This window comes from Sphaerodactylus townsendi, linkage group LG06, assembly GCF_021028975.2.
Source record: "Sphaerodactylus townsendi isolate TG3544 linkage group LG06, MPM_Stown_v2.3, whole genome shotgun sequence".
In the NCBI taxonomy this organism is placed as follows: Eukaryota; Metazoa; Chordata; class Lepidosauria; order Squamata; family Sphaerodactylidae; genus Sphaerodactylus; species Sphaerodactylus townsendi.
The window spans coordinates 4,824,624-4,850,993 of NC_059430.1; the positions used below are offsets into that span (position 1 = coordinate 4,824,624).

At 49.4% G+C, this 26,370-nt stretch overlaps 2 protein-coding genes across 2 annotated transcripts; both read left to right on the plus strand.

Annotated features, from left to right (window-relative positions):
- The first annotated feature begins 831 nt into the window (after window positions 1-831).
- LOC125434658 (thymidine phosphorylase) lies at window positions 832-10,408 on the plus strand. The gene is made up of 7 exons (XM_048500200.1): window positions 832-905; window positions 2,504-2,662; window positions 4,490-4,692; window positions 5,417-5,515; window positions 8,451-8,484; window positions 8,599-8,739; window positions 9,853-10,408. The coding sequence occupies exons 2-7, from the start codon at window positions 2,530-2,532 to the stop codon at window positions 10,074-10,076; spliced, it is 834 nt and encodes a 277-aa protein (XP_048356157.1). The 5' UTR covers window positions 832-905; window positions 2,504-2,529; the 3' UTR covers window positions 10,077-10,408.
- An 8,664-nt stretch (window positions 10,409-19,072) lies between these two features.
- On the plus strand, window positions 19,073-23,855 carry LOC125435937 (snaclec alboaggregin-A subunit alpha'-like). Its single transcript, XM_048502464.1, has 5 exons — window positions 19,073-19,402; window positions 20,295-20,541; window positions 20,861-20,992; window positions 22,639-22,762; window positions 23,615-23,855. The coding sequence occupies exons 2-5, from the start codon at window positions 20,308-20,310 to the stop codon at window positions 23,689-23,691; spliced, it is 567 nt and encodes a 188-aa protein (XP_048358421.1). The 5' UTR covers window positions 19,073-19,402; window positions 20,295-20,307; the 3' UTR covers window positions 23,692-23,855.
- The last annotated feature ends 2,515 nt before the right edge of the window (window positions 23,856-26,370 follow it).

A 26,370-nucleotide genomic window follows, 5' to 3' on the forward strand; every position in this document is an offset into this window, starting at 1 on the left:
GGAAGTTGTGTGCAGCTGAAAGGATTCTCCCTGCCACCATTTGCTGAAGGATGCCCCAGTCTGCTTGTTTTGCAGGCTCCAATCCTGGGTGCCTTTTCAGCCTGTAAAGTACATAGCTGTGCTCCGCTGGTCCTGCCAATTCCAGCAATTCATATGTCTTGGGCTGCTGGGCTCCCAGGGAGTCAGGCTATACTTGCTCGCAGGTACAGATGCGAGAGAGGGAGAGAGAGAGCCGTCTTACTCTGAGTCTGGAGGAACAAATTCCAAGCGGGTCCGGGAAGAGGCCGACAAGGATCACAGGTAGTCAGGTCAGGCAATCAGGTCTGAGTCAGAGGTCCGCTAATCCGTCTGCAAGCAGGTGTGGCAGAAACCTGTCAGGCCTTCAATGGAATTGCTCCTGCAACTTTTGCTTCCCAGAGGTGTCTCTTAAACGTCTGGCTCAGTCTTGATCCTGAGCTGGCTCGCAGCATTTTCAAAGCATTTTCTTGATCCTGCATTTCACAACATTTTCTTGATCCTGAACTGACTCACGGCATTTTCAGTGTTGCACTAGGGCTTCCAAGCCGCTAATCCGTCTGCAAGCAGGTGTGGCAGAAACCTGTCAGGCCTTCAATGGAATTGCTCCTGCAACTTTTGCTTCCCAGAGGTGTCTCTTAAACGTCTGGCTCAGTCTTGATCCTGAGCTGGCTTGCAGCATTTTCAAGGCATTTTCTTGATCCTGCATTTCACAACATTTTCTTGATCCTGAACTGACTCACAGCATTTTCAGTGTTGCGCTAGGGCTTCCAAGCACACACCGCACCTTTTAAAAAGTGCAGTTTCTGCCGAGTACGAATTCTCCGCTGCCTCGCAGACTCAGGAGAGCTCGGTGGACTGTTAGTTCAGGTCTCAGTCTGTGGCCGCAGGTGAGAGCCGGCGTGGTGTAGTGGTTAAGAGCAGGTGGATTCTAATCTGGAGAACCAGGTTTGATTCCCCCTCCTCCACCTGAGTGGCAGAGGCTTATCTGGTGGACCAGATGTGTTTCCGCACCCTTACATTCCTGCTGGGTGACCTTGGGCTAGTCACAGTTCTCTCTGAACTCTCTCAGCCCCACCTGCCTCACAAGATACCCCCACCAACCTCCTTTCAGCCTCCAGGGGCCTGGAAGAGGTGATGTTGGAGATTTGTGCAATCTAAAATAATCAGTTTGTTATTTATTAGGCATTAGTATTTTATTGTTTTTAATATTTGTATTGCTATTTTAATGATTTTAATGATTTAAACAGTTTTGTGTTGTGACCCACCCTGAGCGAGGCTCGGGTTGTAATGAAAGGCAGCTGTGTTATTGGACAAAATTAAATGAAAATAATAATATTCCACTGACAATAACAGACGATTTGTAAATGTATACCCTTTATCTGATTCTCTTTATTTTCATTAATACAAGGTTTATAAATTTGCAATCAGGGATCTATTGTCAGGAGGTTTTTGTTTATTTCATCATCATCATCAACCTTTTATTGGCATGAGTTTAAAATACAACAGAGAGGTTGAGGAGAATCAAGTTAAAATAAGTAGGTTCAGACATTTCCAGCAGTTAAAACAATAAATAAATAAACAAACTAAAATCTGTGGCGAATCTGTTGAGCCAGCGCCAGGAATTTGGCAACGTCTAGGGATCTCTGAGGAGACTGATCACAAAGCAGACAGAAAGATTTGACCTTGTCTGATGAGTAGGCATAGTTCTCAGTATATGGGTCTATATATGGTCTTCTAGATGAAGCATATAGTTCGCAATCTAGGACCGTGGTGGCGAACCTTTGGCACTCCAGATGTTATGGCCAATTGGCCATGCTGGCAGGGACTGATGGGAATTGTAGTCCATAACATCTGGAGTGCCAAAGGTTCGCCACCACTGATCTAGGAGGATGTGCTCGATTGTTTCGATGGCTTTTTGTGAGCAGGGACACGTTCTTTGTTGGTATGGGATCTGGAGAAATCTGCCGCTCAGGACTGCTGAGGGTAGGACGTTCAGTTGGGCTAGCATTAAGGTACGCCGGAGGTGCGCAAAGATATATTATAGAAATACCTTGATAGCCCTTTACTGAAGCGGGGGGAGGTAGGAGCCCTCCGGTAAAATGCCCTTCATGTGCTGAGTAGAAAGCAGTTGGTTTTCAGCGTCAAGTAGCCTTAGCGACAGAAGTTTGACTATTTGTGCTTCGTCCATGTTTGTGAGGAAATCTAAAGCGAAGCCTAATGAATTAATTTTTTTCTTGATCAGAAGACTCCAAGTGGCGAGATAGGAATCCGAGAGCATTCGCTTTGTTAGGCTGTCCTGTTCTGATCGAAAATGGAGGCGCAGCCAGTATCGAAGCGAGGAGAGCCATTTTTGTTTATTTGTTACTGATATTGTCATGCCCCCATCCAGCCCCCTTTTCACATTTGTGGATAATGCCCGCCTGGAGGCTGGCCACCCCAAGGCAGACCATAATAACATGTTGAACAGCTCTGCCTTGTCTTTCAGAGCCAGGTCTTTCCCGCTCCACAGCGATGGATCCAGGCAGCCGGGTCAGCGTCCCAGAGGTCATCCGGAAGAAACGGGATGGCGAGAAACTGCAAGAAGAGGAAATCCAGACTTTTGTCCGAGGGGTGACGAGGGGCACCCTGAAGGATGGCCAGATTGGTGAGGAGCAGGGGATGGGGTGAGAAGAAGAGGGGACGGAGTTGGCATTATGGGATGGCAGAAAGAGGAGAGAGGGATGTTCCGAAGGCAAACATTTGTTTGATTTCTCCTGGGTAACTAAACTCCAAGTGGTAGCTGAAGATCTCCTGGGCTTACAACCAGAGGCCTAGCTCCAGAGGCTGTGTGTGTGTGTGTGCGCGTGCACATGCGCGCACCCCTGCTGTGGAGCAGAAATTACCCTCTGCAGAGGATTTGGCTTTTGATGGTCCAGGTTTCTGCCTAACCCCTGTGACATTAATCGTGAGAGTGTTTTGCTTTTGTTTGCATGCAGTTGAACAAACACATTCATGTTGCTCTGAAGCGACACTCTTGCGTCGGTTGCCGGTGCATGCGCAAGAGGGGAGCCGAGTAATGCCCCCTCCTTAGAGATCTCCAGGAATTACAGCATGCACCAGAAGTGATGTCACTGCGTTGTCAGTGACCGAGGTGCACGTTGGAAACGGCATGTTGTGAAAGCATCAGACAAACAGGGGTGGTTTGCCTTTGCCTGTCTCTGCCTCGTGACCCTGGACTTCTGTGGTGGTCTCCCATCCAAGGACTCGCTTAGCTTCCCAGATCGGATCGCCGGGGCCATCCAAGTCAGAGCAGATACAACTGTTGCATAGAATCATAGGCTCATTCCGCACATGCAGAATAATGCACTTTCAAACTGCTTTCAGTGCTCTTTGAAGCTGTGCGGAATAGCAAAATCCACTTGCAAACAGTTGTGAAAGTGGTTTGAAAACACATTATTTTGCGTGTGCGGAAGGGGCCATAGAGCGAAAATGAAATCAGTTTCACATGTAAATTGTAATTCTTTGTAACAAGCCTTTATTTTGTTTCTTTTCAGAACAGCCGTGAAGTTTAACGGGGCCAGTTAATTATCTGGATTCTGGCTAGCTGTTATCATTGTATTTTAGATTAGATTGCCGAGCCGTTCTAACTTGTGTCTGTATGTGTATATATATATTATTTATATATATGTGTGTGTATATACACACACACACACATACACACACACACACACACACATACACACACACACACACACACATATATACACACACATATATATATACACATACACATTTTGTTACTGTTTGTAAAATTATAGAATTATTTCGGTTACTTATAAGTAAATTGCTACTCCAGTGGGAGAACTAATTTTCGAAGTCGTTATTGTAGCCTGTTGGGTACAAGTTTTCTTCATGTAAGACGGAGCTGTTCCGCCGGGCCTTCGGAGGGACCAGCCGCAGATAGTGCCCCCCCCTTTTTTAGGCCCTTACATCCGGGCCGTTTGTCATCTAATGGGACTCGCCTCTCCTCCCTCTAGGGGAGGGGACTTTGAAAATTGAGCTGCTGGACGCGACTTATCTTTAAATCTGTATTTATTATATTAGTATACTTAGTCTTATTGTTCTTATCGCTGCTTTTAAAGGTTTTAGTCATCTTACGATTGTACCACGCTATATGTTGTACACCGCCCAGAGCCCCTCAGGACAGGGCGGTATAAAAGTCCAAAGTATAAATAAAATACAAATATAAATAAATAAATTTTCACTTTGGTGTGTACCTTCCCCTTTGGCTTAGCATGGTAGAATCATAGAGCAGCATCGCTGTTATAGTCTGAGAATAGTTACGTGGGTTGCACGTTGCCATTTTCTGAAATCAAACCTCGGGACACAGGTGCCCGGCCCTGAACTGAGTCCAAGCCGTGGGGGCAAGCAAAGTCCATTCGCTTCTGTCGGGATGTCTTTGAGCTAACCACTCTCCGTGGTCTCCTCCCAGGGGCAATGCTGATGGCCATTCGACTGCAGGGCATGGATGCCAAGGAGACGCTGGCACTGACCCGGGAGATGACTGCATCAGGGCGAGTCTTGGAGTGGCCTGAGGAATGGCAAGGACTTCTGGTGGACAAGCATTCCACCGGCGGCGTTGGCGACAAAGTCAGCTTGCCTCTGGCCCCAGCTTTGGCAGCCTGCGGATGTAAGGTGAGCGCCAGGCCCCAACGCAGCCAGCATCTGGGCAGAATTCAGGTTGGCCACACCTGTGCCCAGGCCATGCCAACTTACCTGCACTACGCTGACTGAACCCTATTTCCATAGCTGATTGTGATTGCTCTCCCAGAAATTTAAAAAATAGGATTGAAGGAGACCTGTCTAGAACCAGGGGGCATCCATTGAAAATGCTGGGGGGAAGAATTAGGACTAATCAAAGGAAACACTTCTTCACGCAATGTGTGATTGGTGTTTGGAAGATGCTGCCACAGGAGGTGGTGAGGGCCACTCACCTGGATAGCTTTAAAAAGGGCTTGGACAGGTTTATGGAGGAGAAGTCGATCTATGGCTACCAATCTGGATCCTCCGTGATCTGAGATTGCAAATGCCTAAGCAGACCAGGTGCTCAGGAGCAGCAGCAGCAGCAGAAAGCCATTGCTTTCCCATCCTGCCTGTGAGCTCCCAAAGGCACCTGGTGGGCCACTGCAAGTAGCAGAGAGCTGGACTAGATGGACTCTGGTCTAATCCAGCTGGCTTGTTCTTATGTTCTTACCCACCAGCCTCTGTTCACGCCCACTCAACCTGCTTGCCCGCCCACCCTGCCCCTTCCATCCTTTGTGTCTTCCTGCTCACAAACTAATGCTCAACCCCCTTCTTCAGACGGTACGTTGACTGTAGAGCCTCCCTATATCTTTTTCCTCTTCCTCTTCTCTGAAAGGTGCCCATGATCAGTGGTCGAGGCCTGGGCCACACCGGAGGCACGCTGGACAAGCTGGAGTCTGTGCCTGGCTTCAAGGTCTCACAGAGTCCCGATCAGGTGAGTTGCCCTGGGATCCCGGATGTGGTTGCCTGTGGACATCATGGTGCCCGCCGATGCCATTTCTGGTACCCACTAATAATTTTTAGGAAGTGGCTCGGGCCAGGTAGGGCTTTTGCTCAGCAAGGCTTCTGATTGGCCACTGGAAATGTGCAGACTTTTAAAAAGATCTTGCCCCTACCATCGTGGGATCCAAAAATTTTAGTAACAGGTTCCCATGGTGGTGAGATTCAAACAGTGGCGTAGCGCCAATGGGGCTGGGTGGGGCACAAAAGGGGCGTGGCCGGGCATTCCGGGGGTGGGGCTTTAATAATTTCTCTGTTACTGTAAAAAACTCTTACTGTAAAAAAAAAGTTCCTAATTTCCAGCTGGTATCTTTCTGTCCATAATTTAAACTCATTATAGCAAGTCCTATCGTCTACTGACAACAGAAACAACTACTTCTCCTCTAATTGACTGCCTGTCAAATACTTAATACTTTCAAATACTTAATTTTGTTTCTAGAAATCAAAAGGAGGAGACTTTCCTTAAACAAGGAACTTTACCATATTTCTAAAACATGTTTTTAAAACAGCCCGACAGGGAGAATTATCCCGTTTTCTACCTTCACTAACCAGCCACATAGGAAACGACAGGACTTGATGATTTTTGGACCAAATGGAATTTCTAACGGAAAAGCAGACCCAATTAGTAACCCCCTCTCGGCACACACAAATGATTAGTAACCCACTCTCAGGAACTGGTGAGAACCTGCTGGATCCCACCTCTGATCGTAGCCCAAGGATCTGCACCGCGTTTTTGAAGTTGAGCTGTGCCAATCAGTTTGTGGCTGTCTCTTCCTCCTGCGGCAGCCGTGTTGTTGCTATGCCCAATGTATTGGGGCAGAATTCCAACTATACCTGCAGGCTCAAAAAAGATTGAGGGCCCCCACCCTGAGGCTCCAAGGAGCACAAGGTTGGTCAAGACCCTGGAGCGGATCCTGGCGAGTGGTCTTCTAGCATTAAAAATATAACCTTTAATATAAACGATTAAGGCCGTTTCTGCACAGCACAATGATACCTGGGTAACTACCGGTTCATTTAAATTATTCTGTTGTTTTATTCTGTTGTTCATTATTCTGTTGTTTTAATCTATATTTATTGTTAGTAACTGCTGCTTAAGTTTTTAATGGGTTTAAGTTTTGTGTTGTATTGATTTGCTGTCTCAGAGAACAGCCATATTGTGAGCCGCCTCGAGCCCTTCGGGGATGAGGCGGCCTATAAATTTAACAAATAAATAAATAAAAATCCAGGTCTGTTTTATCCTGGTTCTTCCCTTCACATGGCTGCCCGTTTTGGAAAGGAATCCGGTGAAGATCGGGAGAAAATACTCCAGTTTCCTTTGTATGAGCCTGGGACTTCTGTATTTACATTGCAAGCGTATCTGAGCATGCCTGGTGTCCCACGTTCTGATTGGCTGGGTTGTTGAGTGGCAGCTTGAATGAATGTCAGGCAGGGAGATCAGGAAAAATAAACAGGTCCTGCTCCCGTGGTGTTTGCATGGTAGCAGGCTCACCATGGGATTTACCCCCCCCGGGGGGGAAGGCAGGTTCTTGTTTCAACTGACTGCAGGATTGGAGAGGTGCCATCCCCCCTCAGGAACTGGTGGGCAGGGATAGGGTGATGTGATATGGGGGGAGGATTTGGGGTATAGTAGAGGTCACGTTGCTGGTTATGCTTAGTTCTGGCAATAAAGATCTAAATGCTTGTTCCTGAATGCTTTTTCATAACAAAGAAATCAACTGAATGCATAGTCTGGTTATTGACAGTCCAGGGGCACTAAAGCAGAATTGACAAAACAACAAAATGTGAGATTCCACCTCCATGCCATTACATGGGCAAACTCTTGCAGAGTAGGGAATCCCCACAAATCTACCATGGAGCACCTCTGAGGGAAACACGTTGAATCTGGCCTTCGTGAAAAGCTTTTGATTGTGAGGAATGGTCAAACTCTTAAGATAATTTTGCTAGGCAAAAGCAATTACTGTAACTTAAGCCAAGGGAATTGGGGAACAGGAAGAGATGGAACAAGTCCTTAAGTCTTTGAGTCTTTGACTAAGAGTCACACCTGAACCCAAGACAGCAAGAAAAGGGGAGAGACCAAATAAGATTACCTTACGTACCATTGCTCTGGATTAATGGATAAATAAACCTCAACCCTTGGAAAATAGAATGACCTTAAACCATAACTTTATGGCTGTGAGCCATGCTCTAGATGACAATAGATACTCCCCAGTTTCTAACAATAGTACAGATAATGCAAGAGTCCACTTTCCAAAGCTGCCACCTTCTCTAGGTGAACTGAGCTCTGTTGTGTGGACTGCAGTTACAATCCCAGAAGATCTCAAGCCACCAATTAGAGCTTAGGAGCAGCAGTGGCATAGGAGGTTAAGAACTCGTGTATCTAATCTGGAGGAACCGGGTTTGATTCCCAGCTCTGCCGCCTGCACTGTGGAGGCTTATCTGGGGAATTCAGATTAGCCTGGGCACTCCCACACACGCCAGCTGGGTGACCTTGGGCTAGTCACAGCTTCTCAGAGCTCTCTCAGCTCCACTTACCTCACGGGGTGTTTGTTGTGAGGAGGGAAGGGCAAGGAGATTGTAAGCCCCTTTGAGTCTCCTGCAGGAGAGAAAGGGGGGATATAAATCCAAACTCCTCCTCCTCCTCCTCCTCCTCCTCCTCCTCCTCCTCTTCTTCTTCTTCTGCTTCTTCTTCTTCTTCTTCTTCTGCTTCTGCTTCTCCCTCCATGTGGAGGTCCACATGGGGAGGGGGCAGGATGAACGGGCTTGTCCCCTTTCTCAATCTCCACGTGTGAGCCCCACTCACTCCTCCCCCCTCCACATGGAGGTTGGGTCCATGCCTGCTTGCCAGCCTTCAACTGCTCCCCATCCAACAGGGGCAGGTCCCAGCCGCAGGGGGCACTCTTTTAGGTAGATGTACCCCTGCTCCTCTTAGGGCCTTCCAAAAACCCAGTATCTAGCTTCACTTGTGTTCTCCCCTTCAGTGACATTTTGCTAATGCTTCTTCATGCCTTCTTCCCCCAGGAACTGTTCAGCAGATTTTAGCACTGCCAATCGCTCTGGTGCTCCACAGCCTGGGAGCTGGACGCACCCGGGAGGGACAAGCCATCAATCACTGTGTGGGAGCTGAGCTGCTGGTTTCCGTGGGGCAGCGCGTGAGGAAAGGTAACAACCTGAGGATCTGAAGTTTGCAGAAGAGCCAGGAACACTAGGGGTGTCATGGTTGCCAGCCGCCAGGAGAACTTCTGGCTGGAGAACTTCTGGAATTCCAACTGATCTCTGGATAGCAGGGATTCCTTTCCCCCGGAGATACTGGCCGCTTTAGAGGCCAAACTCTGTGGTTTGTGGCTGGGGCCAGGTAGGGCATTTGCTCAGCAAGGCTTCTGATTGGCCACTGGAAATTTGCAGACTTTTAAAAAGATTTTGCCCCTACCATCATAGCCAGTGGTGGGATCCAAAAATTTTAGTAACAGGTTCCCATGGGTGGTGGGATTCAAACAGTTGCGTAGCGCCAATGGGACTGGGCGGGGCACGATGGGGGCGTGGCCGGGCATTCCGGGGCGGGGCATTAATAATTTCTCTGTTACTGTAAAAAACTCTTACTGTAAAAAAAAAGTTCCTAATTTCCAGCAGGTATCTTTCTGTCCATCATTTAAACTCATTATAGTGAGTCCTATCGTCTACTGCCAACAGAAACAACGACTTCTCCTCTAATTGACTGCCTGTCAAATAATACTTTCAAATACTTAATTTTGTTTCTAGAAATCAAAAGAAGGAGACTTTCCTTAAACAAGGAACTTTACCATATTTCTAAAACATGTTTTTAAAACAGCCCAACAGGGAGAATGATCCCGTTTTCTACCTTCGCCAACCAGCCACATAGGAAACAACAGGACTTTATGATTTTTGGACCTAATGGGATTTCTAACAGAAAAGCGGACCCAATTAGTAAACCCCGTCTCGGCCCACACAAACAATTAGTAACCCACTCTTGGGAACTGGTGAGAACCTGCTGGATCCCACCTCTGGTATACCCTAAGGCAGGGATCTTCAAACTATGGCCCTCCAGATGTTCATGGACTACAATTCCCATCAGCCCTGCCACTTGGCCATGCTGGCAGAGGCTCATGGGAATTGTAGTCCATGAACCTCTGGAGGGCCATAGTTTGAAGACCCCTGCTCTAAGGAAACACTTTGCTGCCTTGATTTAACTAGAGTAAGATTTGGGGGACATAGGAAAGAACATTGTGTAGATGTCTGTGTTTTTTTTCCTCCCAGGATCTCCGTGGCTCAGGATACATTACGAAAGCCCCAAACTGACGGATGGTGACCGACACAGCCTGCAAGCCGCTCTGATTTTGGGAGATCCCTTTCCTCCCCGCTCAAAGGTGGTAAAGACTATCCTGCCGCACACATCTCTCAACGAGGCTGGATCAAGAGGGAACTGGAAGAGACCTGCAGAAAAGCAGAACTTGGAGGACACCAAACCACCATCTAGCTGATTCTGTTTCTTCTCCTTTTAATTCGTTGCGTGACATTTTTAAAAAAAATTTGAACTTCAAATTCATTCCAACGTCCAAAACATTCACAGAGATAAAAATTCACCGCATTCACTAAATTACGAAATACTTATTTCTTCTGCAGCTGGTCGTTAAACATCCAGATAAAATCAAATTGTTACTAATAAAAAGTCTCACTTTTTTCTACTGGAGGGGAGGACAAAGGCCCAGCTCCCAACAGAAGTGTACTTGGTGCAACACGCGTACAAAATAAAATAGAGAAAAAAAGAAATGGAGCTGACTTTAATTAAGCTTCCTAAAGTAGAATGGAAAGAAAGGAGGAAGAAGAAGAAGAAGAAGAAGAGGAGTTTGGATTTATATCCCCCCTTTCTCTCCTGCAGGAGACTCAAAGGGGCTGACAATCTCCTTGCCCTTCCCCCCTCGCAACAAACGCCCTGTGAGGTGGGCGGGGCTGAGAGAGCTCCGAGAAGCTGTGACTAGCCCGAGGTCACCCAGCTGGCGTGTGTGGGAGTGCCCAGGCTAATCTGAATTCCCCAGATCAGCCTCCACAGCTCAGGCGGCAGAGCTGGGAATCAAACCCGGTTCCTCCAGATTAGATACACGAGCTCTTAACCTCCTACGCCACTGCTGCTCCAGGAGAAAATGAAAAGGAGACAAAAAAGAAAAGGAAAAAACCCTACCAATTATTTTATGCAGCATCTCTGCTTTGATCAGCAAGTATTCTCAGACTGAAAGCAATTCAGTCTGCGTCAGGTGTTTGTTGTGGGTTTTACAGGCTGTGTGGCTGTAGTCTGGTAGCCTGTGCTGTGACCACTTTGCCCGCATCTATGCCAGCCATAGATGCAGACGGAATGTAGGAGAAAAAACAACCAGGCCACGGCCACGCAGACCATAAAACCCACAACAGCCTGTTGATTCTGGCCTGTGAAAGCCTTCGACAACACAGTTCTCACAGAATTCATTTTCGATTGGTTGTAGATACAGCTTCAAACGTTGGCATCCCCGTGTGTGGAATGCCAAGGAATTTTGTGCCGCGGGTCAGTCCAACTGAGCAAATGAGAACCGCTTTTTGCAAATGTAGCCAACTCTGTTATTACAATCGTCATCTTCCCATATCAGATATTCTGTAAGACAAAAAGAAAGATACACGAGTCAGTCCAAGCCAGGGTCTGCCGGGCAGCCAATTTCTTCAGATAACGTGGACTGCATCTCATCACTCACAGCAGATTCTTGAAAGTATTGTCGAAGGCTTTCACATCAGAAATAACTGGGGTGCTGTGTGGTTTCCGGGGGGCATTGCCGTGTTCTAGCAGCATTCTCTCCTGACGCCCTCAGCTACTGACCTTGCTATCTTCATTGTTACTCACATGCTAATGGGTGGATCCCACTCAACTCATGTAAATCTAGCTTGCTAACTGCACCCTTTACTTGTTAACAGACAATGGTTCTTTCTCCCACCCTAGACACTCCAACAGGTATATATACTCCACTTTCTTTCCTACGGTCAGATCCTCTGAAGATGCCAGCCACAGATGCAGGCGAAACGTCGGGAGAGAATGCTGCTAGAACACGGCCATACAGCCTGGAAACCACACAGCACCCAAGAAATCCTTGAAAGCTCAGCTTCGTTTTCTTTTGCAATGGAATTGCCTTCTTTAAATAATCTATCGGGAATGGACTTTTGATGTTACTTGGCTATTTAACATCAACTATAACTTATCTTTGAGGTTTCTTCAAATGGAACTCCGTGGGAGTGGCCACACAGACGTAATTGTCGATTTCCATTTATTTTTTCCATGTTTTGCGTATTTTCCTGCTTCGCATCCTAAATATTGATTTTCTATACTTTAAATGAAATTGATGTTTATTTGGGTGTAATTCAGTTTGGGGGTGGGGGCGTTTTTGGATTGATATTTCTTGAAGACTGGCCAAGGAGGGGAGTCCACTCCCCACCCCCAGGCAGCCAAGTCCACTGCTGCTGAACAAACCTTGCTGTCAAAAAACCCAATCCTAATACCCCGCTGGTACCTTTCTGGCCATAATTTGTAGACATTATTGGGAATCCTCTGCTGCCCACAGGAACAGCTCCCTGCCCTCCTCCAAGGGACAGCCCTTCAGAAACTTCAAGAGAGCCATCATGTCCTCCCTCGACCTCCTCTTCTTCAGACTGAACATTCAGAACTCCCTCAACTTTGATCCTCTTTGATCTGAGATTGCAAATGCCTTAACAGACCAGGTGCTCGGGAGCAGCAGCAGCAGAAGGCCATTGCCTTTGTAACCTCTTTCTGTGGGTTCTGTGGGGCAGTACTTGGAAGGAGTTGCAAAGAACCAAATTTAAACAAAACAGTTGACTTCTCTTCACAAATAACACTTTGAAAACATTTAACATTTACACTTTGCAGTCCTGTTAAGTTTGCATTTTCAAGTCCTTATATTTACAGTCTACTGATATTGCCAAGTCCAATTCTTCTTTGCGGGTGGTTGGTTTTGAAAACTTCTGAGGCTGGGTGAACGGGCTTCAAGATGATGAAGGTTCCCAGAAAACTCTCACCATTTACATTCACAAAAAGAAACCCTGAAACAATAAACTCCAACTTTACAACATAGCAAAAAAACAAACAACTACCTTCCCACTAGTTCCCAACAACATTGCAGTTACCTTAACAAGGGGTCGCTCCCTTACTCTACCTCTTCGTGTGCAACTCCGCAGCGACTCCGCGGCGAAAAGCCTCCGCGGCTTATGACCACGGAGACTATTTGCTCCCCACTGAGTTGCCATTAAGGAGTTAACGCGGGCGGCCAAGAACGGGAGTTTCGTGGAAATAGAGGCAGTGAGGTTTTTTCATTGGCTGGCGCAAGTGTGCATCCTGGAGGGAGGGCGGGCCTCAATTTTCATTGGCTGGGACGAGGACGTTTCTGATAGGCTCGGATGTTCTCACGTCATCAGAAAGGCGCTGGATGCATTGGAAGCATTATTTTGAGACGTCTGCACAAGCTGACGTCACCATCAGATCGCCGGTCGCGCTTCCTTTGTTCGACTCAAGAACACGTATTCCTCGAACAAAAGGAGCAATATCTGCACGTCACGTTGTGCACACATCCAATTTTCGCATTAACATAGGCCGTCGCAATGAATCTACGTCATCATGTAGTTTCGTTCGGCGCACGGTGACGCCCTCCCCAAACATGGCGAATTCTTTCCCCTGATTGGCCGGAAAGCTCTGCGCCCCAGCGAATCAACCGCGCGTCATCTTCCGGGTTCCCCACCACCCCGCGGCAAGTGCGGGGTTTGGGAAAATGTTGCTGCTTTTCGAGGACTTCAATTGACGCGCGCCGGGGAGGAGGAAGTGCGGCAATTTCTGCGCAGCCACGCAGCGGACGCTGGTCATGTGGGGAGCGTCCTGGACCCCCGCATCTGATCAAGAGGTGACCCCGCGGCTAATCGTGAGTGGGGAGCGACCCAAGGTGTTAAGGGCTTATACCAATCAAGGTTCGAGTCTGGTAGCCTCGTCTCCTCCAAACTACATGAGCTCTGCAGCCTTCTGCTGCTTTGAGTCTCCACCCCTTTCTGGGTCAACCCATTCTGAGCATGGGGGTTACACTTTCACATCCTGCCTGTGAGCTCCCAAAGGCACCTGGTGGGCCACTGCCAGTAGCAGAGAGCTGGACTAGATGGACTCTGGTCTGATCCAGCTGGCTAGTTCTTATGTTCTTCTGTTCTTATGACGGGCAAGGTTGGGCTGGCCTTGCCCAACAGCCAGAGTCTGTGGTCTGAGTGTCCTAAACTATGTCTTTGTGACACTGAACAAAGCAAAGAGGTCCTGTATTCACATTCAGTCAGCAAAATGCACAACCCTGCAGTTTGTGAGGGCGGGGAAGGTCTGCACGACGCACCTTTGCGGAGATACTTTACAATGGCTCTTCACACACACAGACAAAGCCCGCTTTGCCAGAAGGAGACTGAGGTTGCCTCTCAAAGAGGTGAAGAAATACCCTACAGAATGTGGAGAAGGGAGAGACTCATCTCTACAGCCAGATGCACAGTCTGATAGTCCTGTCTGATGGAGGGTAAGCTGTGAATGCCCTTTGGCATTTATGTACCCTGATGTTCGGAAGACCTCCGCTGGAAAAGGTCAAGCAGGGGACACCATCAGATGCCAAACCCGGGGCCCAAATTCCCCAGAAAACAGATAAAGACGAGCCAGGGACCGATTTCCCCAGAAAACAGATAAAGACAAACCAGGAGCTGACAACGCAGAACTCCATCACACCAGGACTGATTCATCCTGTGGTCATCTGAGACAGACAGCAAGATAACAGAGCAGGAGGACTTGGCAGAATGCCCTTTTGACCTCCACCGAGAACTCTGCTGCCTGCTGAGAGTTGGGGACTGTAGCAGCCCCTTTGCTGAGCAGAACCCCAAACTTTCCCTGGTTTTCCCCTGGCTTCATTTCCCAGGCATCCCAGAGGACCACATCATGAACCACACTGAATGTATGACTCTTATTTGTAGCTTTAGGGCTGGGTCTAGATTCAGGCAACGCCTTGGCCAGAAGTCAGTAGCCACCACCTCCAGGAGTTCAGCGCTACAGAGCTCTGGTGAGTTGCGGGAGGGAGGGATCGAACACTGGGACATTGGGGAATGGGCCTTTTTTTGCCATTTTCCAGGCTTCAACTACCTATCTTCCTCACGGGTCTGATCCATCAGGGATCTTCTGATATTCTTATTAGGGGAAGGCCTCAGCCTCTAAGTCACGCTATAGGCCCATCAGGGGAACTGGTTGACCACTGTGTGAGGATGCTGGACTAGGAGCAGCAGTGGCGTAGGAGATTAAGAGCTCGTGTATCGAATCTGGAGGAACTGGGTTTGATTCCCAGCTCTGCCGCCTGAGCTGTGGAGGCTTATCTGGGGAATTCAGATTAGCCTGGGCACTCCCACACACGCCAGCTGGGTGACCTTGGGCTAGTCACAGCTTCTCGGAGCTCTCTCAGCCCCACCCACCTCACAGGGTGTTTGTTGTGAGGGGGGAAGGGCAAGGAGATTGTCAGCCCCTTTGAGTCTCCTGCAGGAGAGAAAGGGGGGATATAAATCCAAACTCCTCCTCCTCCTCCTCCTCCTCCTCCTCCTCCTCCTCCTCCTTCTTCTTCTTCTTCTTCTTCTTCTTCTTCTTCTTCTTCTTCTTCTTCTTCTTCTTCTTCTTCTAGATGGACCCTCTCTGGTCTGGTCCAGCAGGGGTCTTCTGAGGTTCTCATCAGGGAAGGTCAGAGTCCCTGTTCCCTGGTTGATCACTGTGTGAGGCAGGATACTGGACTGGATTGACCCTTCCTTTTCTGCCCCCCATGACTTTGGGCCAATTGGTCAGTACCTATGCCAAAGAATAAATGGACATGAATCTGCCATGAAAAATCATAGCACTCAAAAAACTAACGGGGGAGCATTTTACTCTCCCAGGGTATTCTGTTGCTGAGCTCCGTGGAACCCCTCAAACATAAGTGCCTCAAAGGGAGATTACAATGTGAGGCAGATGAACTTGAGCTCATTCACAACTATAAAACTGACAAGAGTTAGCAGCGGTTCCACTGAGCAAGTGCAGAGTGCAGTACAGACGACTGGAGCCAAGTAGTTCAAGCAAAGAAAAGTTGTATTAGAGTAGCTGCTTATATACAGAGTAATTTGAGCAAACTGACAATGCCTCCAGCTTGGGATCTGTCCTCAGCAAGGGACAACGGAACACTTATACTGTTCAATAACCAATGACTGATGTAACCATAGGTCATGTGACTATTTAAACACATAACAAGCAATTAGAGGATTAGCCAGGCAGCTGTTACATTACAGACTCCTGCTCTTACTATAAACTGCTCTTACAGACACCCCTTCCCAGATGCTTGGCTCCTATTTGAGAGATGCATCAGTTACGCCATTAATTTATGCCCATCATTGTGAGTCCCGGCCTCTCTGCCCCCCCCGCCCTAAATGTCATCCCTTCAGATACTTCAAGAGAGTCCAGCCTTGCACCCTCTCCCCCCACGCTCACTGGGTCCTGTTTTCTGGTCCTCTTCTCTGCCTTCACAGGCAACCTGGAAGTGCACAGAAAGAGATTAACCCAAACAAAAGAGGGGGACAGGTAAGAAGCAAATAAATAACCAGAGAACCACGAGTCCAGAGGAATAAATATTTCCCAACAGGGTAATTGGGAGTTGTGCCCACTGAGCACATCATCAGTTCTGCGGAAAACCTCATCCCCTGCCAAAGTCAACACTTGCGCATCCCGTCCCGGCACGGCTCCGAAGGGCAGTCGGGCCTGTTGACCATTTCATCAGTTCTGCAGAAAAGCCAGCCTATCAAGAGTCCAGTCTCGGCCCTGATCTGCAGGGGGATTTTGAAAGCTCAGCAGCTGACCAGGGGCCAAAGCCCACATTTCAAACCCTTCAGGGATGATGCCGCTTGGCTCAGCAGTGGAATACCCTGGGAGAGTAAAACGTTTGGAGTGTTGTGGTTTTTCTCATGGCAGATTCATGTCCATTTCTTCTTTTGCACAGGGACTGTCCAGTTTGCCCAAAATCACGAGGGGCAGAACATTGCGGGCAGTGGTGGGATCCAAAAATTTTAGTAACAGGTTCTCATGGTGGTGGGATTCAAACTGTGGCGTAGCACCAATGAGGCTGGGCGGGGCATTCCAGGGGCATGGCCGGGCATTCCGGGGGCGGGGCAATCCAGGGGTGGGGCTGTGGCAAGGACACAGCCGCTGCGCCGGTCCTTGGGTGGGAAACGAATGCACGCAGGCGCAGGCTGCCACGCACGCCGGCGCACCTCCTGCTAGACTGCTTCCAGTTCTGCGCGCTACTGCTGAGAGGAGGGGCGTAACTAAGGCAAACATCACGTGGCAAAATCACCCATTAGTAACCCCCTCTCGGCACACACAAATAATTAGCAACCTACTCTCGGGAACCTGTGAGAACCTGCTGGATCCCACCTCTGATTGCGGGCATTTGCTGACCTCTCTAGAACTCCAAGATCAACAAGGGGATGAACCGGAAATGGTTTGGCTGCTTTCTAGATCTGGTGATTATGGTGAATGTGGGGTTGTTGGGGTGAACATGGCTATAGAGTCGGCGCACTGTTTTCTGCCAGCTCTGATCCCAAAGTATGTCCCCTTGTAAGGATGGACAACAGGGCAGGTGACTATCAGAGGGGCATCCCCACCTGACACAGGATGCAGCCCACTGATGATGCCCTGAACTGGGCTTGAGCCGCGGCTCTACGTGCGCAGAAGTGATGTTCTGTGGTTGTTTCCTTTAGATGTACGTTGTATCTTGGTATCATTCTATTGACATAAAAACCTGAGACCTGCTCATTCAAAGCTGCAGTCCTTCTAGTCCATCATCCTTCCACTCACACGGTAGCCAAGCTATTCCTCTGGAGGTCCAGCAATGGGGCATAGAAGCTGAGGCTTCACTCTGAAAAGAACCTCAGAAGAGGCCTGCTGGACCAGACCAGAGGGGGTCCATCTAGTCCAGCATCCTGCCTCACCCAGTGATCAACCAGGGAACAGGGACTGTGACCTTCCCTGATGAGAACCTCAGAAGAGGCCTGCTGGACCAGACCAGAGGGGGTCCATCTAGTCCAGCATCCTGCCTCACCCAGTGATCAACCAGTTCCTTTGGAGGTCCAGCAACAGGCAGAGAGGCCGAGGCCTTCCCCTGATAAGAACCTCAGAGGAAACCTGCTGGATCCCACCAGGGAGGGTCCATCTAGCCCAGCATCCTGCCTCACGTAGTGGCCAGCCAGGTCTTCTGGAGGGTGAAGGGCATAGAGGCAGATACCTTCCCCTGATAAGAACCTCAGAAGGGCCCTGCTGGAACAGACCAGTGGCACATGTAGTCCAGCATCCTGCCTCACAGTGGCCAAACACTTCCAGTGGAGAGCCAAGAACAGAACATAGAGGCTGAGGCCTTCCCCTGGTAATGAACCTCAGAAGACCACTGCTGGATCAAACTAGGAAGGGTCGATCCAGTCCAGTATCCTGCCTCACACAGTGATCAACCAGGGAACAGGGACTATGACCTTCCCTGATGAGAACCTCAGAAGACCCCTGCTGGACCAGACCAGAGAGGGTCCATCTAGTCCAGCATTCTGCCTCACACACTGGCCAACCAGTTCCTTTGGAGGTCCAGCAACAGGCAGAGAGGCCGAGGCCTTCCCCTGATAAGAACCTCAGAGGAAACCTGCTGGATCCCACCAGGGAGGGTCCATCTAGCCCAGCATCCTGCCTCACGTAGTGGCCAGCCAGGTCTTCTGGAGGGTGAAGAACAGGGCATTGAGGCAGATACCTTCCCCTGATAAGAACCTCAGAAGAGCCCTGCTGGACCAGACCAGAGAGGGTCCAACTAGTCCAGCATCCTGCCTCACACAGTGATCAACCAGGGAACAGGGACTGTGACCTTCCCTGAGGAGAACCTCAGAAGACCCCTGCTGGACCAGACCAGAGAGGGTCCATCTAGTCCAGCATCCTGCCTCACACAGCGATCAACCAGTTTCCCTGATGGGCCTACAGCGTGACTTAGAGACTGAGGCCTTCCCCTAATAAGAATATCAGAAGAGCCCTGATGGATCAGACCCGTGAGGGATATTGGTAATTGAAGCCTGGATAATGCCAAAAAGGGTCCACTCCCCAATGTCCCAGTGTTCGATCCCCCCCTGCCGTACGTCATGGGAGCTCTGTAGTGCTGAACTCCTGGAGGTGGTGGCTACTGACTTCTGGCCAAGGCGTTGCCTGAATCTAGACCCAGCCTAAAGCTACAAAAAAGAGTCATACATTCAGTGGGGTTCATGATGTGGTCCTCTGGGATGCCTGGGAGAGGCCCCTACAGATGAAGGACCAGGGAGGGTTTGGGATTTTGCTCAGCAGAGGGGCTGCTACAGTCCCCGACTGTCACCAGGCCGCAAAGTTCTCAGTGGAGGTCAAACGGGCGTTCAGCCAAGTACTCCTGCTCTGTTATCTCGCTGTCTGTCTCAGATGACCACAGGATGAATCTGGCCCCCACCGCTGGTGTGAGGGAGTTCAGCGTTGTGAGCTCCTGGCACATCTTTATCTGTTTTCTGGGAAATTTTGTCGCTGGCTCATCTTTATCTGTTTTCTGGGGAATTTGGTCCCTGGGTTTGGCATCTGATGCTGTTCCCTGCTTGACCTTTCCAGCAGAGGTCTTCCAAACATCAGGGTGCATAAATGCCAGAGGGCACTCACAGGTTTCCCACATTGCTCTCCACTGGACAGAGGAACCAGACTTTGCAGTTGGACATACAGGTGAGTCCTCGATCTTTCTCTGTCGTTCTCCGTGGGAAATAGGTTGAGCTCTTGAGGGAGCACAGAAATTTCATTTGTGGTATGGCTCAAAGTCTGAGCTGGATGGGAGAGCAGGGGAGATTTATTTTATTTGATTTGCAGTGGTAGGGATAAGAGAAAAGATACTTCAGGTTACTGCCTAAGGGATTCCTTCATTTGTGCTAGTTTGTTGTATTCGGTTCATAGAGGATTGGGGAGCAGAGAATGTCTTCCGTTAGAGGAATCAGGACGTCAAGGGCTGGGTCCCTCTGTAGTTCCCAGAAGTATTGGAGGTCCGAGGAGGTCATTGCAATCTCCGCATAGGGAGCAAGACCCTTTCTTAAGGCCAGATCTGTTCTTTGGGAAACTTGAACTGTCATCTGCCTCCAGACATTTGGGGAATGAGGAGAGGGAAACCCTCAGCTAGGTCTCTCTCGCTCCTTCCTCCTACCTTGTGAAGCCCACGTTTACTAGACGTGGCGTCCAGGCCTCCTCTCCCCTGCCTAAGGTAGCATTTTCATGTGGAGGATCTCACACTCTCCCTTGCTTCTACTTTCCCCCAGCCAGGTACTTGGTAACTACACTTCCCAGAGTCCCTTGCACTTGGGGGGAAGTTGAAGCCATGTTCAAGTCCCTTGGTTGGGGAAGGAGGGAAGGCCAATGCAGGAGAAACATCTCTTGTTCCCACCCCATGAACCCATGAAACTGTGCTTCTGGTTGTCCTCTGCAAGGAGGGGGATGCTGGGATGGATGGACCACTGGTCTGGTGGTGGTCTTCTTGTTTCTGCAGTCCAGAACCAAAAGGGAGGACCCGCAGGGTCATTTCCAACCAAGATGCTTTTTGTAAGTTTCAACCTGAATGCTCCCTTCCCAGGAGAAGGACCAAGATGGGACCAAGGACCCTTTGCGGCCTCTTCCTCTGCCATCTGATCTGGCTTTCCTGCGGCAGCCCTGTGGAGGTCGTGGAAGGGAACGCGCCCACCGACGGACCGGAAGACCTGAGCTTCCTGCAAGCTGAATACCGCCAAATTCGGGATTCATTGTGCAACAAGAAATGGACCCCCTGGGGCTTTTACTGCTACAGGTACTTCGAAACCCCCAGGTCATTCAGTGATGCAGAGGTGAGACTCAGTACTTTGCCAAACTTGCTCCCCTTTTATTTGCTTGCTTGCTTGTTTATTCATCTGCACACACACACACACACACACACACACCGTCCTCATCAAAGGGCTCAAGGGTCATTAATGAGGCTGTCATGGGTGAAGTCCTCTCTAGCCAGAGGACAGGGCCAAAGTCCAGCTGGCATCCCTTCCCAGGAGGCGAAGTGCCCAAGCCAGACTTGGTTCTCTCTCAGGCTCTGATGGCTCCCGCTTACTGCCCGGCTCCTCTCAAAGGGATTTGGAGAGCCCCTCCATTTGCCAGGTTTTCTCTTTCCCGCAGGACGAATGCCAGAGTTACAGTCGCAACGGCCACCTCGTGTCCGTCAGCACCATGGAAAACAGTAACTTCCTTGCTAGACTGGTTCAGAATTCTGTGTATAATGTGTGGATTGGATTGACTACTGCACAGGGGGTGAGTTCAGAGCAGGTCACCGCAACGGCTCCTGTCCCTTGTCCCTGTGCTTGAATTTTGCCTTCCAGTGATCCATCAATGACCCTTTCCCCACTTACCTTAAGCCCCGTGCTACTCTCCTAAAGTAGCGCGGGGTCCAGCTGCACTCCCCACTTCAGGGGCGGCGAGAACGCAGCTGCCCTGACACTGCCTCTCTCGTGCCCCCTTAGCGCGTGTAATTCCTGGCGCCTTTTCAAATGGTGCCTCTTGATGACCCCGAACAGAGCGCGGGGTCGTGGGGAAGCCGGGGCATGCTGGGAATTGTGCACACTGGGAATTGTGCGCAGCAACCCTCCGACAAGGGTAAGTGGGGAAAGGGCCGCAGCTGCCTCCAACTAAGCAGACAACACTGAAGGCAGAACAAGAGCGACAGGCAGGCAGGTCAGAAGAGAAAGGGAGCTTTGCAGAGGTCACTGGTGGCTGAACTCTGAGCTCCTGAAATGGACACCAGCACAAGGAGGAGCCACGCGCACTGGCAGGCAGTCCACGTATGTCATAGGGAGTGCACACCCCGGTGCCCCCTCCCTCCCTCCCTCCCGCTCAGCCTGCTGGTGCCATCACAAAACTCAGCCCCACTCAGCACCCCTGTGGGTGGCAGGCTCCATGCTGGGAGTTCGATGAGGATTCATCGGCATGAATGTACCCTGCAGCCTGACTGTTATGGGGTCTAGTTATGGGGTCTAGTTTGGCTCCCAGTATGTGAAGCCCGCGCAGTACAGCTCTCCACCACCACTGACCCAGTGCAACGAGGAGGGGCAGGCTGGATTGAGCTCTTCTCCCCTTACCCCCCTCTGCCAATTTGTGAGCAGGGGGTTCTGCAGTGTGGAGAGAGGAAGGATACTGCGTGATCTCTCTCAGGCAGACGTTCCTGTGGATGACTTGGCAGGGCGGGGGGGGGAATCCCTGAGAGATTTCCAGTGACTACGTTGCAGTTCCCATCCCAGATCCTGAAGTGAGGGGCCACAGGGAAAACAGAATTCAGGAGGAGGAGGAGGAGGAGGAGGAGGAGGAGTTTGGATTCATATCCCCCTTTCTCTCCTGCAGGAGACTCAAAGGGGCTTACAATCTCCTTGCCCTTCCCCCCTCACAACAAACACCCTGTGAGGTAGGTGGGGCTGAGAGAGCTCCGAGAAGCTGTGACTAGCCCAAGGTCACCCAGCTGGCATGTGTGGGAGTGTACAGGCTAATCTGAATTCCCCAGATAAGCCTCCACAGCTCAGGCAGCAGAGCTGGGAATCAAACCCGGTTCCTCCAGATTAGATACACGAGCTCTTAACCTCCTACGCCACTGCTGCTCTGCATGCGGCCACATCTGATCACCTATGCCAGTGGTGGCAAACCTTTGGCACTCCAGATGTTATGGACTACAATTCCCATCAGCCCCTGCCAGCATGGCCAATTGGTCATGCTGGCAGGGGCTGCTGGGAATTGTAGTCCATAACATCTGGAGTTCCAAAGGTTCGCCACCACGGAGCTATGCGTTTCCCCTGTAGTTTAGGGCCTGATTTGGGGCATGTGGATTTCCCCCCATGCCTGGCGTGCCAGTCCAGTGAAATCTCTTGTAGCCCCACTGTTGTCTTCTGAGTGCTGTATTGTTCCCCCCTCAGTGCAAAGCTTGGCGCTGGAGCGACGGCACAACCTACAATGAACAATTCACCTTTTGGGCTGACGAGCAGCCCCATTTGTGCAACACCTCCAAACAAGCATGTGTGCAGCTGACTCAAGACTCAAGTAAGACCCTTGAATGTAGACATCACTGTTTCAGGCTGCATCTGGCACATCTTCACTCCAGTGGTGGAGCGGCAAGGGGGTGGGGGGGGTGCGTCGTGCACCGGGCGCACGCCTGAGGGAGCGGAAAATCACCCCCAGCCCCTCACCCTTTTCCTTGCGACCCCCCGCACAGCCTCCCCCCGCGGCATCCCCCCGCCCCGCCCCCTTCCCACATTTATCTTAGTTCTTTTTCTTCTTCTAGTACTTTGTCAGGCTGAAAAAACCCCGGCCTATTTACAGTTCAGGCTCAAAAACGGCCGGAGGAACTACAGTTCCCAGGAGACCTTGGGGCTTACAAGGTCTCTTGGGAAGTATAGTTCCTCAGGCAGTTTTTAGCCTGAACTGTGAAGAGGCCGCTTTTTTAAGCCTCAAACTTTGTAATCTGTCTTGGATCTCAGCAAGGCCAGCAAAGTGTAAATGAAATAAGGAAATGAATATGTTGTTCTGTTGCCTTAAAGGAAAGCCTGAAACAAATCAAATTGGACTCTAGTCCTTGGAGGGCACGACGTTCTTACTTAAATTGTTTCCGATGGGTCAGATCAGAAAGGGCCCAGTCTTGTAATTGGTGGGTGGTGATTCCAAGCTTTCCTTCCAGGCAGACATTTGTGTAGCTCCATTCATTCTCCCCTCTTCCAGAGGATTGACAAGAGTCAGTGGGTTGTGTGAAACATGGAATCTTTGAAGCGGAGATGCCGAGGGAAAGCTCGGGCACCCGGACAAATATGCAGGGCCTGTTCTTCCAGAGAAGCTGTTGCTACCAGAGAGCAACCAGGATTTTTCCTCGGACTGACTCGCTTCTTTGTCTTTTTACAGGATTCTTCAAGTGGAAAGATGCGGATTGTGGGCTCACGAGTGGATACATTTGCGAAGTTCCTACGAGTTCACCCTGAAAGCGACAATCACCTTTGGGGCATGGTCTCAGAAATCAGGAGCTCGAGACCATCTCAATTATACCCCCCCCCCCAGAATCCCATTGATTCTCTGCCCAATGTACTCTTTACGGGCCTTTGCATGTCTATGTCCTTTTACTTGATCCATATTAAATCCGCACTGATTTGGGCATCTTGGTGACTTCGTACTTCTGTCTCCTTGTGTGAAATGGGTCAACGATAATAAGGATGCTCTGGCAGTTCCAAACTGCGTCCCTTACGCAGCCCTGTGTTTAGAACTGGGGCAAAACACTCTGGAACATAAAGCTTGGCTTAGAGCCTTTGGATTTTGGCTCCACCTTCACTACCTGCCATCCGAACGCTCCCTTGTCTCATTGACACTACAGGACACGCAGGCTAACCCCTGGTTTTCTTTAATCGAGAGAAAGATTATTTCCATTGGCCTGCCTATTGAATCACTCTACCTAATGTCCTACTCAGAAGCGTACAATAGGCTCAGAGATCGGCTTTTAGATCTAGAATTTGCAAGTTTGCATCTAGCAGCCGAACGTAACCTGCTCTTCAACACAACTCCTAATCCCATTTGAGCAGAGACGTATGGCCTATTACCTCCAACATACCTTTTTAACAAACACATGCAGGCAAGGAGAGCCCTCACTATTGTTTGCGTTTTAAATTTATGCCCTCTGCCCCATTAGCAGAGGTCTGTTCAGCCTCTAGATAAATCCGCTGTTATGCAGTTGCAAACTTAATGTGGTTGAAACCCTGACTCGCCAACTCTTGCACTGCACCAGATTTGATAACATCATATCTAAATATACCAACCTGCATTTTTTTTCTTTCAATCTGGGCTGCCTGATCTGACTAGGTTATCTCTAATGTTAAACCACTCGGACCCCGGTCTTTGTGAAGAGATTGCCAATTTCATTGCAGAGATAGTTGAGAGTTCCCAGTAGAACGTATTTGTTGTGCTCCCCGTGGGGCCTTTTATCTATCATAAGGATGCTCTTTGAGAGGAACGTAGGGTCTGAGACCCCACCGCAACAGACCTAGTTTCAGATCGCAGTTTGTCTTGGCCTGTTTATGCACTTGTGGTCTCCTTCGCATTAAGAGTACGTTCCCCTTGGGCTGGGTTAAGAACATAAGAATTAGCCTGCTGGATCAGACCAGAGTCCATCTATTCCAGCACTCTGCTACTTGCAGTGGCCCACCAGGTGCCTTTGGGAGCTCACATGCAGGAGGTGAAAGCAATGGCCTTCTGCTGCTGCTGCTCCTGAGCACCTGGTCTGCTAAGGCATTTGCAATCTGAGATCAAGGAGGATCAAGATTGGTAGCCATAGATTGACTTTTCCTCCATAAATCTGTCCAAGCCCTTTTTAAAGCTATCCAGGTTAGTGGCCATCACCACCTCCTGTGGTAGCATATTCCAAACACCAATCACACGTTGCGTGAAGAAGTGTTTCCTTTGATTAGTCCTAATTCTTCCCCCCAGCATTTTCAATGGATGCCCCCTGGTTCTAGTATTGTGAGAAAGAGAGAGAAATGTCTCTCTGTCCACATTTTCTACCCCATGCATAATTTTATAGACTTCAATCATACCCCCATCAGACATCTCCTCTCCAAACTAAAGAGTCCCGAACGCTGCAGCCTCTCCTCATAAGGAAGGTGCTCCAATCCTTCAATCATCCTCATTGCCCTTCTCTGCACTTTTTCTATCTCTTCGAGCATCCTTTTGGAGATGTGGCTTACTAGAACTGTACAATAGTACTCCTTTTGCGCGGTCGCTTACCTAAGCTTTATATAAGGGCATGACAATCCTTGCAGTTTTATTATCAACTCCTTTCCTAATTATCCCCAGCATAGAGTTTGCTTTTTCACAGCTGCCATGCATTGAGTTGACATTCCCATGGAACTATCAACTAAGACTAAAAATCCCTTTCCCTGGTCTTCAGTGACTGATAGCACTGACCCTTGTAGCGTGTATGTGAAGTTTGGATTTTTTGCCCCTATGTGCATCACTTTGCATTTTGCTACATTGAACTGCATTTGCCATTTCTTAGCCCACTCACCTAATTTATCAAGGTCCGCTTGGAGCTCTTCGCAATCCTTTATGGTTCTCACCACCCTACATAATTTGGTATCACCTGCAAACTTGGCCACCATGCTACCCACCCCTACTTCCAGCAGAGAGCAACCTCCCCCATATGGAAGTTGCACAGAGAGAATAGGCGGATAAAATGGCTGATTGGCTCCCATCCCCCGGAATGTCAAGCTGCTCAGATCAGCTGGAAGTCATACCGGACACGGCTGCGTGATGTGTTGTTCTGTTGCGAGCTTGTGCAGGTGCGTCTCCTTTGAAGCACTATACCTTTAAGGTTGGGATGAAGCCATTGTCTAAAGTACAGAAAAGCCAGCGCTCTAGCAATTCCCAACTGGACATCCATGCATATGCCTTTTCCAAGTTGCTGCTGTTCCGTAATCCTCTGGGGAACTATACCTGCTTGAGAACTATACCTGCTTGAGATTTCTTAGTTGATAGTTCCATGGGAATGTCAACTCAATGCATGGCAGCTGTAAAAAAGGCAAACTCTATGCTGGGGATCATTAGAAAAGGAATTGATAATAAAACTGCAAAGATTGTCATGCCCTTATATAAAGCAGTGGTGCGACCGCACTTGG